The sequence below is a fragment of the Epinephelus moara genome, chromosome 2 (assembly GCF_006386435.1).
Source record: "Epinephelus moara isolate mb chromosome 2, YSFRI_EMoa_1.0, whole genome shotgun sequence".
NCBI classification, from domain to species: domain Eukaryota; kingdom Metazoa; phylum Chordata; class Actinopteri; order Perciformes; family Serranidae; genus Epinephelus; species Epinephelus moara.
This window is the reverse complement of record NC_065507.1, coordinates 24,430,050-24,445,173: the sequence shown is the minus strand read 5'-3', so window position 1 is coordinate 24,445,173 and position 15,124 is coordinate 24,430,050. Positions and strand designations below refer to the sequence as shown.

The 15,124-nt window shown below is 39.8% G+C and overlaps 2 protein-coding genes and 1 long non-coding RNA gene across 3 annotated transcripts; 1 reads left to right on the top strand and 2 right to left on the bottom strand.

The window, feature by feature from the left end:
- Positions 1-1,337: 1,337 nt before the first annotated feature.
- Positions 1,338-4,728, bottom strand: LOC126404820 (extracellular calcium-sensing receptor-like). The gene is made up of 6 exons (XM_050068161.1): positions 4,535-4,728; positions 4,060-4,357; positions 3,093-3,884; positions 2,702-2,929; positions 2,414-2,537; positions 1,338-2,251 (listed from the first exon to the last, which is right to left on the bottom strand). The coding sequence occupies exons 1-6, from the start codon at positions 4,564-4,566 to the stop codon at positions 1,338-1,340; spliced, it is 2,388 nt and encodes a 795-aa protein (XP_049924118.1). The 5' UTR covers positions 4,567-4,728.
- A 2,009-nt stretch (positions 4,729-6,737) lies between these two features.
- LOC126405893 (uncharacterized) lies at positions 6,738-8,351 on the top strand. The gene is made up of 3 exons (XR_007571613.1): positions 6,738-6,881; positions 6,993-7,178; positions 7,560-8,351. It is a non-coding gene; the product is annotated as an uncharacterized LOC126405893 (long non-coding RNA).
- Positions 8,352-10,604: 2,253 nt separating this feature from the next.
- LOC126401484 (extracellular calcium-sensing receptor-like) lies at positions 10,605-14,379 on the bottom strand. The gene is made up of 6 exons (XM_050062806.1): positions 14,147-14,379; positions 13,672-13,969; positions 12,714-13,505; positions 12,315-12,542; positions 12,001-12,124; positions 10,605-11,518 (listed from the first exon to the last, which is right to left on the bottom strand). The coding sequence occupies exons 1-6, from the start codon at positions 14,377-14,379 to the stop codon at positions 10,605-10,607; spliced, it is 2,589 nt and encodes an 862-aa protein (XP_049918763.1).
- Positions 14,380-15,124: the final 745 nt, after the last annotated feature.

Sequence of the window (15,124 nt, the reverse complement as noted above, 5' to 3'; positions counted from 1 at the left end):
CATGAAGATTACTGAGGAAGAAATAAATGTGTTTTTTTTTCTGAATGTTATTAAGGGCTGCTATATTGATCAGCATCTGCCAGTGTTAATGCCACTATATATCGGATGATGTGTGTCTTGTTACATCATCATGCCAGGATACAGTGTTCATCAATGGACAAAGTGCCATATATTCCACGCATCTCCCATGTGGTGGTCAAAAGGAGAAACTGACATCGATGTCTGAAAAGCAAGTTGAGTTTGGGTGCCAATCTGATGCCCACAGTGGGGGTTAAATGTATTAACCAAAGCAAAGCCGTACTGGGTGAGGTGTGCTTTTTTGATATCATCTCCTGAGCATGGTGTTGGTGAATTGACATCAGCTAAGATTGCTTACACTCATGTGAGCCCCTTGCCCACTTTCTCCTTACTGGAGGTGGGGTGGAGCTGGCACTGGGCAGGCATGGAAGGTCATATGAAAGCAACCTTTCCAGTCAAATTCAATGAGACATCATGGGAAGCTGGAAAGGTAGGGAGGAGAGGGGAAAAAGTTCCGGCAGAGAGATGAAGACAATGGACTCCTGCAGAATGGTGATGTACCGGATACCAATTAGATGTTGAAAAAGGATGGTAAATGACGTTGTGCATTTCCTTTTATACTGTGGAGTCTGCACATATTTGGAATGGCACATCCTAATTCGGCTAGCTATGTTGATGCAAATTTCAATAGGAAAATGCATGCTCATGATTTGAGGAGCTATTTCCCATGGAGTCCAGTAGAGGGCAGAGCCTTAGTGAGAAAAATAAAATAAAATTGTGGGATGTAATGCCAAAAAAATGGGGATCGCACACCTCCAGAATGCAGAAAAGTTAATTTATTTTGTCATCAATACAGAGCGCTTTCGGCCACCCGGCCTACTGAGGAGGGCCAGACGGCCGAAAGCGCTTTTTTCTGTATTGATGACAAAATAAATTAACTTTTCTGCATTCTGGAGGTGTGAGATCCCCATTTTTTTGATTCATTTAAGGACTCTTTTTGGACAATGCACCCAGAGGTTTGAGCGCAGTGGTCTTTCACAAAAGGGATGTAATGCCAACACATAGTAACAGAGACAGAATGGGGTTGTGAGATTTGTTTTTTTAATGCAACTGTATCATAGGTTAAATCAAATGCTGCCTTGTCAGTATTCCATGTCACAAGTGAAAAAATACACACGGAGGAAGTACTACAGCCATACAATGCCTCAATTAAGTCAAATCAATACGGACACTATCTAATAGATTTCTTATTAAGAAAATGAATATGGACTAACAAAAATAGCACATCATTGTCTTTGCCATCATACAAGTTTAAGTTTTCAGAACGATTTTGGTGTTTTCTTCCCCATCATGTTCTTTTTTGTATTCTTCTCAGGTTTCAGTAAGATAACATAACATTTTGGAGCAAAAATACAAATGAGCAGTCCAAAACTGGAGGCCAGGATAGCAAATATCTCCACAGCAACACTGAACTTCCCAGGAGAGCTGACATATGCTGGAATAAAGGTGATCCATACTGCACAGAATATCAGCATGCTAAAAGTGATAAATTTGGCCTCATTGAAATTATCAGGGAGTTTTCGGGCCAGAAAAGCAAGAATAAAACATGACATGGCCAGAAGACCTACATACCCAAGAACAGCCCAAAAGCCTACAGCTGAACCCAGAGTGCACTCTAAGATGATTCTGTCCTTGAATTCTTTAAAATTCTTGAATGGAAAAGGAGGTGAAATTGTTAACCAGAGGATACATATGATAACTTGGATAAGAGTGAAAACCAGAACACTGAGTCTCTGCTGTGCAGGCCCAAACCATTTCATCACATTACTACCAGGAAGTGCTGCCCTGAAGGCCATTAACACCACTATAGTTTTCCCCAGAACACATGAGATACAGAGGACAAAGGTGATGCCAAATGCTGTGTGTCGCAGCATGCAGGACCATTCAGAGGGCCGGCCGATGAAGGTCAGAGAACACAGGAAACACAGAGTCAAGGAGAAGAGCAGCAGGAAGCTCAGCTCAGAGTTGTTGGCCCTAACAATAGGAGTTTTCCTGTATCTGAAGAAAATGAATGCCACAACAGCAGTGATGCATGTTCCCAGCAAGGACGCTGCAGTGAGCAGTGCTCCCATTATCTCTTCATATGATAGAAACTCTACCTCCTTCTTAACACAGGCATCTCTTCTGTCATTTGACCAGAACTCAGGGTGGCATTGCACACAGGTGATAGAATCTGAAAAAGAATATAAAAGTAGTTGTAAGGCTTGCTGACTGTGTTTGTATAATTCATTCTAAACTTGAAAATATCTGCATTGTCAGGTACCACTAGGAAAAGGACAAATATACTATGGGCCATTTTTCTATAACTTTTGCACACATAATTATTTTGCAACACCTGTACTGTTGCTTATTTCTCCCTCTGCACATCTTAAGCAGTCATAGCAGCAGACAGGCTTTCCTTTCTGGAGAACCTTGCGAGTTCCTGGATGACACTTCTTAGTGCAAACTGACACAGGCACCTGAAAATGACAATGAGAAAATATACAGGCATTCGCTTTGACAAGATGTTTTTGTAAGCCTTCACTATTAATTTTGGTGCATCAAAATCGAACATTATGATCTAATAACAATAACTTATAGCAAGGCTGGACCTAGTCATGACAGTGATTACATCTTAGCTTACCTGTTGTGAGTTGTTTGCCCAAATTAAAGACTTATTTTGCAGATTCAGCTGTTTGTCTGCAGGTAAAGATGCATCATAAAAACCAACTGTGACAAAGTCCACAATGCCATTTTCTGTTGGCTGCCAGTTTATAATTTCATACTTTGCTGCTGGGTCTCCATTCTCATTAAAGTAAACCTCATCTCCTTCCTTTGTTTTGAAATGAATCCTTTTTATGTGATGTAAAATCTGCGAAGACATGAATCAATGTAGATCATTATCTGACAAACAGCTTTTAGGCCTGTTGGCTCAACACCATGCCAAACAGACTGCAACAATTGTTTTTCAACATTTAAAACATGTTCCTTGTTTATGTGAAAACTATATTTTAAGTCTACTGTGCCCAACTCACCATATATGGATCTAGCTGCATTGTGTTACATGTTTTATTACAGCTGAACATGCTATGCAGTGCATGGGCCACAGCATACACTCCTTTATAGACATTGTTAAAGATAGGCATGAGCGACATATCATTGAAGCTGTTCTGCACTCCAGTCAGATCCTCATGTCCAGTACATTCTCTCTGATTCTCTGTGGACAATTTTGACTGCTTGAACTTACAGCTGAATAATGTCTCCCAAAACTCTGTAAATAATTCATTACTAGATGAATTGAGAGGCTTCACATCCAATATAAACTCTCTCATGCCACTGACATGTGCTTTGGGGATGGACAGGCCTATGGCACCATCCAGAACATGATGCTTATCCATGGCTGCAGTTTGGGAATCAAAGATCCAGCCCTCACTACCGACCCACTGGTACCCAGTCAAGTTGTGATGAGACAACTCATGTATGAGCACATCCATATCCATGTGGGAGAGGAAAGCTACAATCACCTTGGAAGTGGAAGCTTTGATAATGTCAATTATCTTTTGTATTTTGTCTGGTGGATCTGTTCTAAAGAAAGACACAGAGTACTCCAGACAGATGCCCAGCTGCTGGGCTGTTTCTGTAAATGTGGCCATGCCATTGTTCCCATAATCATCATTTGATCTCACAGCCCCAACCCAAGTCCAACCAAAGTGCTTGACCAACTGTGCCAGGGCTCTGCTCTGGTAGTAGTCACTGGGTATTGTCCTGAGGAAGGATGGGTACTTGGTTTTATCACTGAGACAAGCACAAGTAGCAAAGTGGCTGATCTAGAAGAAAAAACAGAAGACGCAGCCCAAGATAAAGATGTAAAATATAAAGTGTTTATAGAATGAACTAAAATTATTTTAAAACTCATTTTGTAATGACAAACTGGAATAATTACAGTATATTTATTTGTTGTTTTTTTACAGACATAAATTAATTTTTCTGAGTCTTACTCACCATTGGGATATGAAAAGGTCCGATAACAGTAGCCATAGCCATGCAAGGAGAGGAAGAGGTCTCTCCCATAATGGCCTGCACTTGGGCTGGTCTGGTACAAGGTGCCTGGGATGGTCCAAATAAAACCTCATTACCATTAGCCAAAGCCAGTGTAACTCTCACACTTCTGGCAATTGAGCCACAGACATCATGGATCTTATAGCCCAGAGAGATTCCAGGCAGCAGGTCTGTACTGTTATTAATCTCCTCTATGGCAAAGAGCATAGCCTGGGCAAACTGGAAAGCTCTGAAATTCAAACTTCATGCAGACAGTTATAGTTAACATTTTTGAAATGATACTTGAAATAGAATAAATTACATGCCAAATTAAAGTTGTTCATGGTATTAATACAAACAAAAGGGAATATTTGTTATTGTAATACTTTGTTTTACTTAGATATTAAAAATCAAAATACATTTTTACAGTAAAATTTACCCTGTGCATTGTAGTGGAGGTGGTTTGTGCATGTAGGTGTCCTTTCTTTCTTTCCAGCTGCCATGAAAAGAGAAGATTCCCCCCAAAATAATTTCCCCATTCTTAAATAACTGGGGGTTCTCAGGATCCCCTCTTCGCCTGCACACCAGCTCCTCAGCCTGAGAGAACGATGCCACCAGCAACAGCTGTAAAAGTGCCCATCCCTGCTCTGGCCAGCTCTGTGTGGGAGTCATACTATCTTAGAGAGCTTAACCACTGGGTGGCATCAAATGTACTTTGATGTAAATTCAGAGCTTGCACTGGTATTTATACATTTTGGAGCAGCATGTGTAATAAGAATAGAACCGCAATGTTTTCTTTCTCTGTAAAATTACAAGGCGGGGCAAGAGGAAGGATGTTCCCACACAGAAAAAATGTTTGGGGTCTTAGCACACACATTTAATGCATTGAAACTTCTTCCAGTGCCCAAGACATTTTACCTACATCTCTGTTTAATCATTTCATGAGTTTTGTTGGTCTTTGTGTGCTCTGTGTAATTGATAACCCTCAGATATCTGTGTATGTCCCTGCTTATTAAAATAAAGCTTTTGTTGACCACATTATTCTGATTGCCAACGTAGGTATCTTTGAGCCAGTCCTGCAGAGATCCACTTTTTTTCTGGGTCATTGGAGTTTGTCAGTTGCCATTGGCAATTATGCCTCCTCAACTGAAAATTGGTCTTATGGTGATCCCCAAGGTTCAGTCCTTGGTCCTAATCCATTTGCCTCTTATCTTCTTTCCTTTCGACATATTAAGTAATTTGAAATTTAAGTTTTGTCACTGCTTCTCAGATGATATTCATTGATATATTTTATTTAAACAGTGGTATAATTTAATGCAAGGTAACAATACTCTGTTACAGTACTCAATTCTTTTTTGGGACTATCTGTACTTTTCTTGAATTTTAATATCTCTGTCAATTTAAGGCACCAGGGAATAGTTGAACTGCAATCTGTTGTGCTTGTAGGCTATTCCTTGGAAGGTGAAATGCAATACATTTCGGTGTTTCAGAGCCACCTTAACACAGCAGTATTGTCTTTTTAATTGATAGCATTGAACCAATTGCCTGGTTGAACTAGTTTCAGTAACCACTTGATGGATAGCATATGGAATGACTTATAGACAATGCACTGGTTAAGGATGATCCAGAATGAGATCCAAAATGGGTCTAAATTCTCCCATCTTCTTAGGAACCAGGAAGTACGCTGAGCAAAAACCTTTTGTTTGTTGTCAGCAAGGACTGTTTATGTAACAGGCCCTGAGTCTCTGCTAAGAGGTAAGCTACCTCCTCCTGGAAGGACAGATTCACTTCCTTGATGTCCATGAACGGGGGAGGAACATGGCAGAACTGGAGAGAATAGCCCATTCTCAGCATCCTGTCCATCCATTCTGTTAATGCACGGTTGCATCACCACGAGCAGCAGCTAAAAAGCTGTGAAATCCTGTCTTGACCCTCTCCACCACAACACTCTTAATGACGGCAGGTTGGCTCATAGAGGGCCAACATGGGAAGGAACGCGGGTGGTGAGTTTAATCCCCTTATCTCTTAAAGAGATTGGGAGAGGAAAAATTCACGTGTTTTTGTTACCATTAATTAATGCCACTATATATCGGATGATGTGTGTCTTGTTACGTCATCATGCCAGGATACAGTGTTCATCAATGGACAAAGTGCCTTATATTCCACGCATCTCCCATGTGGTGGTCAAAAGGAGAAACTGACATCGAAGCCTGAAAAGCAAGTTGAGTTTGGGCGCCAATCTGATGCCCACAGTGGGGGTTAAATGTTTTAACCAAAGCTAAGCCATAGGCTACTGGGTGAAGTGTGCTTTTTTGATATCATCTCCTGAGCATGGTGTTTGTGAATTGACACCAGCTAAGATTGCTTACACTAGTGTGAGCCCCTTGCCTATGTAGCCCAGGTAGAAAAAAACACAATTAGATAGAGAGTATTTATTTTATTTATTTTATTTGTTTACACTGGCAAAGTGTTAAATATTCTATTGCATTTGAATGCACCGCTCAGTTCACATGACCCCACGTGGGGGTACCTAGCCCTCAACAGCCAATCAGGGGCTATGCAGGCCACGTTCAGCCTGTCAGCTCGGAGGTGAAGTGCAGGCGTGTTGTTTTTCCGGCCTTTTCTCATCTCAGCCAGGGGAGTGAAGGAGTAACCTCTGCTAAGAGGACAAAGAAAAGAGGAGAAAAATCCTGAGATAAACGGTGATAAGAGAAAGAGAAAGCGAGCACACTTACCTGCTGGAAGTTCGGAGCCAAGTGACTACACGAAGGAGACGAGTTACGTCGGTAAGGCGAGTTGTTTATTGGATAAAAAGATGCTCGTTAGCACTTATCGTCGTCGCCATGCTAATGCTAGCTCGGTGTCTCACAGGCTAACCACGTACCTTCCATCCATAGATATATATACATAGATGCCGCACCCTGGCTTGTGGGATGCGTCAATACCGCCGCCATCTTGCCTAGGTGCTCTGACCAGTTCAGACCCATGTCAGACTCGGCAAAAATGCCACATTTTTGCTCTGCATTTGGGTGTACGAATGAAAGAAGTGTTAAAACCAAGCAGAAGGGAATAACATTCCACAGGTAAGAAGTTGTTTTACAGTATTTTACTGTTACGAACATGTTTAATGAGAGATATATATCTCAAAAAGTGATCCTTCTTTTAAGTTAATCAAGTAAAGTAACTGTCCTGATCTGGTCCTAATGCCAAATTAAGCTAACGCTATGTCACACAACTTAAAGAAAAAAGGTTACCATTTAACGTTATATAATATTACTTATAAAATTATGATGCTTTGTCAAACAGCTATGTCGGTGTATGTGTTATTCCAAATTGTCAACTATCTGTTTCATGGCACCAACGTGACATAACGCAGCATAACATTAGTAGTTAACTTGTGGCCTGAATTGTAACTACAAATTATGTGGAACTGCGTTTTTCTGACACACTTATTTTGTGTGTAGTTTCCCAAAAAACACAGATAGGAGACGGGCATGGGTAGCAGCAGTGAGGAGAAAGGACTTTGTCCCGAGTGACTCCTCAGTCATCTGCAGCTGTCACTTCAGACCTGAGGACTTCGACAGGACTGGGCAGACTCCTAAAAATAATACTAGCTACTGTACACTGTATTTTTTGTAAATATGACCTAATAATGTAAACAGTTCTGTGTCCAGGCTCCCATGAGCACTGTGGTGTTATACATATGAGATTAAAGCAAAATTTTGTGTAAACATGCAGCTCTAAGTCATTTATTTTCACTTGTACAAAACCAACATTTGTTAATCAGAATCTACACTGCAGCTCGGCACAACCCTGCTGATACACTATTTTTTGCACATTGTGTGAAATGTGAATAAACATTTATAGTCAAAATTAATAATTAAATGACATCATGGTGGGCATTGTACATCTAGTAAGAAAAAAGAATATTTATTACATGGGGAAAGTTTAGTTTAAATGTGTTGTAGAACTATTACTGTTACTTTATCTACATAAGATCAAATATTTTGGTATGAAAAGCTGCATTTTTTATTTAACCAAGTATCCTGTATCATAACTACATGTCTGACAATTGTAACAAACCAAACCGCATGAAAATCAGTTGAGAATTCAGCGAGTAATGATGATTTTAATCATAAATAATCTCCTGCCTCAATAGACATACATGCATTAGGCAGCGCGGCTCCACCTGGGCAAGATGGCGGCCGCGTTGACGTATCGCTCCAATGAGGAGCACCGTTGAATGCGGCATCTACGTATATCTATGCCTTCCATCTGGGAGCCGCTTCAAGCTCCGACATCGACGTGTTCGGCTTTGAAACACAGAGCAACGGTGAGAAACGTGTCTCTTTAGCTGCTCTGATGCTATTTTTCTGCTCTTTCTCAGTGTGCTAAAGAAAGCAGGGGTGGTATTAAAGTGAACTGAGGTAAATAATGGTGCAATGTTTCCTACATGTGTATACTGAGTATATTGTGTTTAATATTTTATGCCGATGTATATTTTAAAGGGGAAGTCTGTTTTGTTTTCCTATTGCCAATTTAAGTAATTCGATATATCATATGATGGGAGTAAAATAACATTTTATTTTGTATGCAAATTATTGAAGGAATTTAATTAATTTCAACTGTGAGTTTTAAGTAACCTGGATTGTAATTTTTGGTGCAGTTTCTCTCTCACTAGTAGGCCTATAGTGTAGGAGTAATTAAGCACACTTCTTTGATACCTCTGAAACAAACTCGTGTACTGTGATTTTATTTGTACATGTTATAATGTTTTGATATGGTTATGATATATGATATTTTGAATGTTAATGGCTACTTACCATAAGTATTATTTAAATACTGTTCACATCAACAGCTAAATATGTGAGTACTTGAATGTTTAGTCTTGAACACTGAATGTTGTACAACAAAACTGAAGCTTTGAGATTTGATTATATTGAAGATTTATGTGTGAGGTTTGATGCAATATTTAGCATTCTTTACACTGAAACCTTTAATGATGCATCTGAGAATAGAGTGTAATAGATATGACCTTGTTTATAGGTCAGGTTTTTTGAGAGGACGGGGAAAATCCGAGGACCAGGACAAGATTCCGGTCGTGACCGATGGCGAGCTAAGAACTTTGAGGAAGGATCACAGCGAAGGAGATATACACGTACACTCGCACATACACAGATACATACACATTACACTTCCATGAACCTTTAAAAACAGGTGCACCTGCAACAATTTCTTATTTTATAAGGGCCCCAACGAACACTCTTATTTCATTTGTGTGCACATTTTTTTTGTTTCTTGTCATTTGGGTTTTTATTTAATATTCTTGTACAAACTGCACAATTTTCTTCATTCACTGTAAAAAATACAAGAGTGGCTACTCAACGTTCATTCTTGTGCCTGACTCATTATTGCTGCTCAGCATATTGGCTCCTAACGAATTTGGTGTCTTCTGATTCTTGCCTGGGTTTATTACTAGTACAACGTGTTATTATACTGTAACTCACTTTTATATCACTAAAATTGGTTACACCTACTTTCTCCTTACTGGAGGTAGGGTGGAGCTGGCAGGTTTTGTGTGTGTGTGTGTGTGTGTGTGTGTGTGTGTGTGTGGATTTGGCACTGGGCAGGCATGGAAGGTCATATGAAAACAACCCTTCCAGTCAAATTCAATGAGACATCATGGGAAGCCAGGGAGGTAAAGAGGAGAGGGGAACAAGTTCCGGCAGAGAGATGTAGACAGTGGACTCCTGCAGAATGCTGATGTACCAGAAACTAATTAGATGTTGTCATCATCTACAAACGAAGGTCCGGAGGTGGCAGCAGAGTGATGGCAGTCAAAGCGGGGGTCAGTGTCATCAATCTTGACTTCCTGCTCACTCTCATGGCAACCAAGAATTACATCGAAGCGTCTGAACTGATCCCACCACTGCTGGGGTCTAAACTTGCATGGTCTGCACCAAGGCCATGATGAAACGACACCTCCATCCATTGAGTCTGCACATATTCTGGATGGCACATCCTAATTCAGCTCGCTGTCTTGATGGAAATTTCAGTAGGAAAATGCATGCTCATGATTTGAGGAGCTATTTCCCATGGAGTCCAGTAGAGGGCAGAGCCTCAGTGAGAAAAAACAGTAAAATTGTGGGATGTAACGCCAAAACACAGTAACAGAGACAGAATGGAGTTGTGAGGGAAAAAAAACTTGTATCTTTATTTGAAAGTCTGAAATAAAGTGCATAATACACATAAATGATTTAAAATATATAGGCCTAACACTATATATTGTTGAATGCAACTGTATCATTGGTTATATTAAATGCTGCCTTCTCAGAATTCCTTGTGGCAGATGAAATGATACGCACAGGGGAAGTACTACAGCCATACCATGCAAGTCCTCAATTAAGTCAACTCAATACGGATATCTATTCGACTTTCTAATTAACAAATTATTATGGACTAACAATAATAGCACTTTGTTGTCTTTGCCATCATATAATTTTCAGTTTTCAGAAGGATTGTGGTGTTTTCTTCCCCATCATGTTCTTTTTTGTATTTTTCTCTGGTTTCAGTAAGATAACATAACATTTTGGAGCAAAAATACAAATGAGCAGTCCAAAACTGGAGGCCAAAATAGCAAATATCTCCACAGCAACACTGAACTTCCCAGGGGAGCTGACATATGCTGGAATAAAGGTGATCCATACTGCACAGAATATCAGCATGCTAAAAGTGATAAATTTGGCTTCATTGAAATTATCAGGGAGTTTTCGGGCCAGAAAAGCAAGAATAAAACATAACATGGCCAGAAGACCTACATACCCAAGAACAGCCCAAAAGCCTACAGCTGAACCCAGAGCGCACTCAAATATGATTCTGTCCTTAAACTGTTTAAAGTTCTTGAATGGAAAAGGAGGTGAAATTGTTAACCAGAGGATACATATGATAACTTGTATAAGAGTGAAAACCAGAACACTGAGCCTCTGCTGTGCAGGCCCAAACCATTTCATCACATTACTACCAGGAAGTGTTGCCCTGAAGGCCATTAACACCACTATAGTTTTCCCCAGAACACATGAGATACAGAGGACAAAGGTGATGCCAAATGCTGTGTGTCGCAGCATGCAGGACCACTCAGAGGGCCGGCCGATGAAGGTCAGAGAACACAGGAAACACAGAGTCAAGGAGAAGAGCAGCAGGAAGCTCAGCTCAGAGTTGTTGGCCCTAACAATAGGAGTTTTCCTGTATCTGAAGAAAATGAATGCCACAACAGCAGTGATGCATGTTCCCAGCAAGGACGCTGCAGTGAGCAGTGCTCCCATAACCTCTTCATATGACAGAAACTCTTTCTCCTTCTTTACACAGGCATCTCTTCTTTCATTTGACCAGAACTCAGGGTGGCATTGCACACAGGTGATAGAATCTGAAAAAGAATATAAAAGTAGTTGTGAGGCTTGCTGAGTGCGTTTGCCTTTGGTTTTGTCTTAAGGTTCCATCTGTTTTACGCGTGCAAGAACAACACTACATGATTACCAGATAATAAATGTATAACCTTGCAACAGTTACATGATACCATCATTAATGATTTGGATGTTTCATTTCAAGCATCGTAGTTAGTAGGTATTTTTCATTAATATTCTACTTCTTAATAACTGAGCATTATATCTATATATATATCTATATATATATATACATATCTATCTATATGTATATATATATATATATATATATATGTATGTATATATATTCATTCATTCTAAACTTGAAAATATCTGCATGGTCAGGTACCACTAGGAAAAGGACAAAGATACTATGGGCCTTTTTTTTTTTTTTTTGTAATTTGAGTGAGCTGACCCATACAGGCCATTTTCTATAATTTTTGCACACATTATTATTTTGCAACACCTGTAATGTTGCTTATTTCTCCCTCTGCACATCTTAAGCAGTCATAGCAGCAGACAGGCTTTCCTTTCTGGAGAACCTTGCGAGTTCCTGGAGGACACTTCTTACTGCAAACTGACACAGGCACCTGCAAACACAAATTGATTATGAGAAAATATACAGACATTCACTTTGACAAGATGTTTTTGTAAGCCCTCACTATTAACTTTGGAACATTATGATTTCGAACATTATGATCTAATAACATAAAGTTATAGCAAAATATGAATATGAAATAGGCTGGACCTAGTCATGACAGTGATCAAATCATAGCTTACCTGTTGTGAGTTGTTTGCCAAAATTAAAGACTTATTTTGCAGATTCAGCTGTTTGTCTGCAGGTAAAGATGCATCATAAAGACCAATTGTGACAAAGTCCACAATGCCATTTTCTGTTGGCTGCCAGTTTATAATTTCATACTTTGCTGCTGGGTCTCCATTCTCATTAAAGTAAACTTCCTCTCCTTCCTTTGTTTTGAAATGAACCCTTTTCATGTGATGTAAAATCTGCAAAGATGTGCATCAATGTAGATCATTATCTGACACAATTTTGTAGGCATATTGGCTCAAAAGTATGACTGACAGACTGCAAAAAATATTTGTTTGGAGTTTAAAATGGTATCCCTGTTAATATGAATTTATATAAAAGCTATAATTTAAGTCTGTTGTTCAACTCACCGTATATGGATCTAGCTGCATCTTGTTACATGATTTATTACAGCTGAACATGCTATGCAGTGCGTGGGCCACAGCATACACTCCTTTATAGACATTGTTAAAGATAGGCATGAGCGACATATCAGTGAAGCTGTTCTGCACTCCAGTCAGATCCTCATGTCCAGTACATTCTCTCTGTTTCTCTGTGGACAATTTTGACTGCTTGAACTTACAGCTGAATAATGTCTCCCAGAACTCTGTAAATAGTTCATTACCAGATGAATTGAGAGGCTTTACATCCAACATGAACTCTCTCATGCCACTGACATGTGCTTTGGGGATGGACAGGCCTATGGCACCATCCAGAATGTGATGCTTATCCATGGCTGCAGTTTGGGAATCAAAGATCCAGCCCTCACTACCGACCCACTGGTACCTAGTCAAGTTGTGGTGAGACATCTCGTGTATTAGAATATCAAAATCCAGGTTTGAGAGGAAAGCTACAATCACCTTGGAAGTGGAAGCTTTGATAATGTCAACTATCTTTTGTATTTTGTCTGGTGGATCTGTTCTAAAGAAAGACACAGAGTACTCCAGACAGATGCCCAGCTGCTGGGCGGTTTCTGTAAATGTGGCCATGCCCTTGTTCCCATAATCATCATTAGTTCTCACAGCCCCAACCCAAGTCCAACCAAAGTGCTTGACCAACTGTGCCAGGGCTCTGCTCTGGTAGTAGTCACTGGGTATTGTCCTCAGGAAGGATGGGTACTTGGTTTTATCACTGAGACAAGCACAAGTAGCAAAGTGGCTGATCTAGAAGAAAAAAAGAAGTGGTAAGATAGAGATAAAGATGTAAAATTTAAAGTGTTTATAGAGTGAACTAAAAGTATTTTAAAACTCATTTTGCAATGGCAAACTGGAATAATTACAATATTTGTTTTTTTATAAACAGAAATTAATTTTTCTGAGTCTTATCCACCATTGGGATATGAAAAGGTCCGATGACAGTAGCCATAGCCATGCAAAGAGAGGAAGGGGCCTCTCCCATAATGGCCTGCACTTGGGCTGGTCTGGCACAAGGTGTCTGGGATGGTCCAAATAAAACCTCATTACCATTAGCCAAAGCCAGGGTAAATCTCACACTTCTGGCAATTGAGGCACAGGCATCATAGATCTGATAGCCCAGAGAGATTCCAGGCAGCAGGTCTGTACTGTTATTAATCTCCTCTATGGCAAAGAGCATAGCCTGGGTATACTGGAAACCTCTGAAATTCAAACTTCATGCAGACAGTTATAGTTAACATTTTTGAAATTATACTTGAAATAGAATAAATTACATGCCAAATTAAAGTTGTTCATGGTATTAATACAAACAAAATGGAATATTTGTTATTATAATACTTTGTTTTACTTAGATATTAAAAATCAAAATACATTTTTACAGTAAAATTTACCCCATGCATTGCAGTGGAGGTGGTTTGTGCATGTAGGTGTCCTTTCTTTCTTTCCAGCTGCCATGAAAAGAGAAGATTCCCCCCAAAATAATTTCCCCATTCTTAAATAACTGGGGGTTCTCAGGATCCCCTCTCCGCCTGCACACCAGCTCCTCAGCCTGAGAGAACGATGCCACCAGCAACAGCTGTAAAAGTGCACATCCCTGCTCTGGCCAGCTCTGTGTGGGAGTCATACTACCTTAGACAGCTTAACCACTGGGTGGCATCAAATGTACTTTGATGTAAATTCAGAGCTTGCACTGGTATTTATACATTTTGGAGCAGCATGTGTAATAAGAATAGAGCCGCAATGTTTTCTTTCTCTGTAAAATAGCAAGGCGGGGCAAGAGGAAGGATGTTCCCACACAGAAAAAATGTTTGGGGTCTTAGCACACACATTTAATGCATTGAAACTTCTTCCAGTGCCCAAGACATTTTGCCTATATCTCTGTTTAATCATTTCATGAGCTTTGTTGGTCTTTGTGTGCTCTGTGTAATTGATAACCCTCAGATATCTGTGTATGTCCCTGCTTATTAAAATAAAGCTTTTGTTGACCACATTATTCTGATCGCCAACGTAGGTATCTTTGAGTCATCCCTGCAGAGATCCACCTTTTTTCCGGATGACTGAAGTTTGTCAGTTGCCGTTGGCAATTATGCCTCCTCAACTAAAAATCGGTCTTATGGTGATCCCCAAGGTCCGGTCCTTGGTCCTAATCCATTTGCCTCTTATCTTCTTTCCTTTTGACATATAAGTAATTTGAAATTTAAGTTTTGTCACTGCTTCTCAGATGATATTCATTGATATATTTTATTTAAACAGTGGTATAATTTAATGCAAGGTAACAATACTCTGTTACAGTACTCAATTCTTTTTTGGGACTATCTGTACTTTTCTTGAATTTTAATATCTCTGTCAATTTAAGGCACCAGGGAATA

Excerpts from the sequence above, each read along its gene's own strand:
- LOC126404820 (XM_050068161.1), bottom strand. The coding sequence starts at position 4,566 with ATGCACAAACCACCTCCACTACAATGCACAGG. Across the intron at positions 4,358-4,534 it reads CCTCCACTACAATGCACAGG|TTTGAATTTCAGAGCTTTCC; the intron begins GTAAATTTTACT and ends GTCTGCATGAAG. Across the intron at positions 2,538-2,701 it reads GGGCAAACAACTCACAACAG|GTGCCTGTGTCAGTTTGCAC; the intron begins GTAAGCTAAGAT and ends TGTCATTTTCAG.
- LOC126401484 (XM_050062806.1), bottom strand. The coding sequence starts at position 14,379 with ATGACTCCCACACAGAGCTGGCCAGAGCAGGGATGTGCACTTTTACAG. Across the intron at positions 13,506-13,671 it reads GACCTTTTCATATCCCAATG|ATCAGCCACTTTGCTACTTG; the intron begins GTGGATAAGACT and ends TTTTTCTTCTAG. Across the intron at positions 12,543-12,713 it reads TGCAGCTAGATCCATATACG|ATTTTACATCACATGAAAAG; the intron begins GTGAGTTGAACA and ends ACATCTTTGCAG.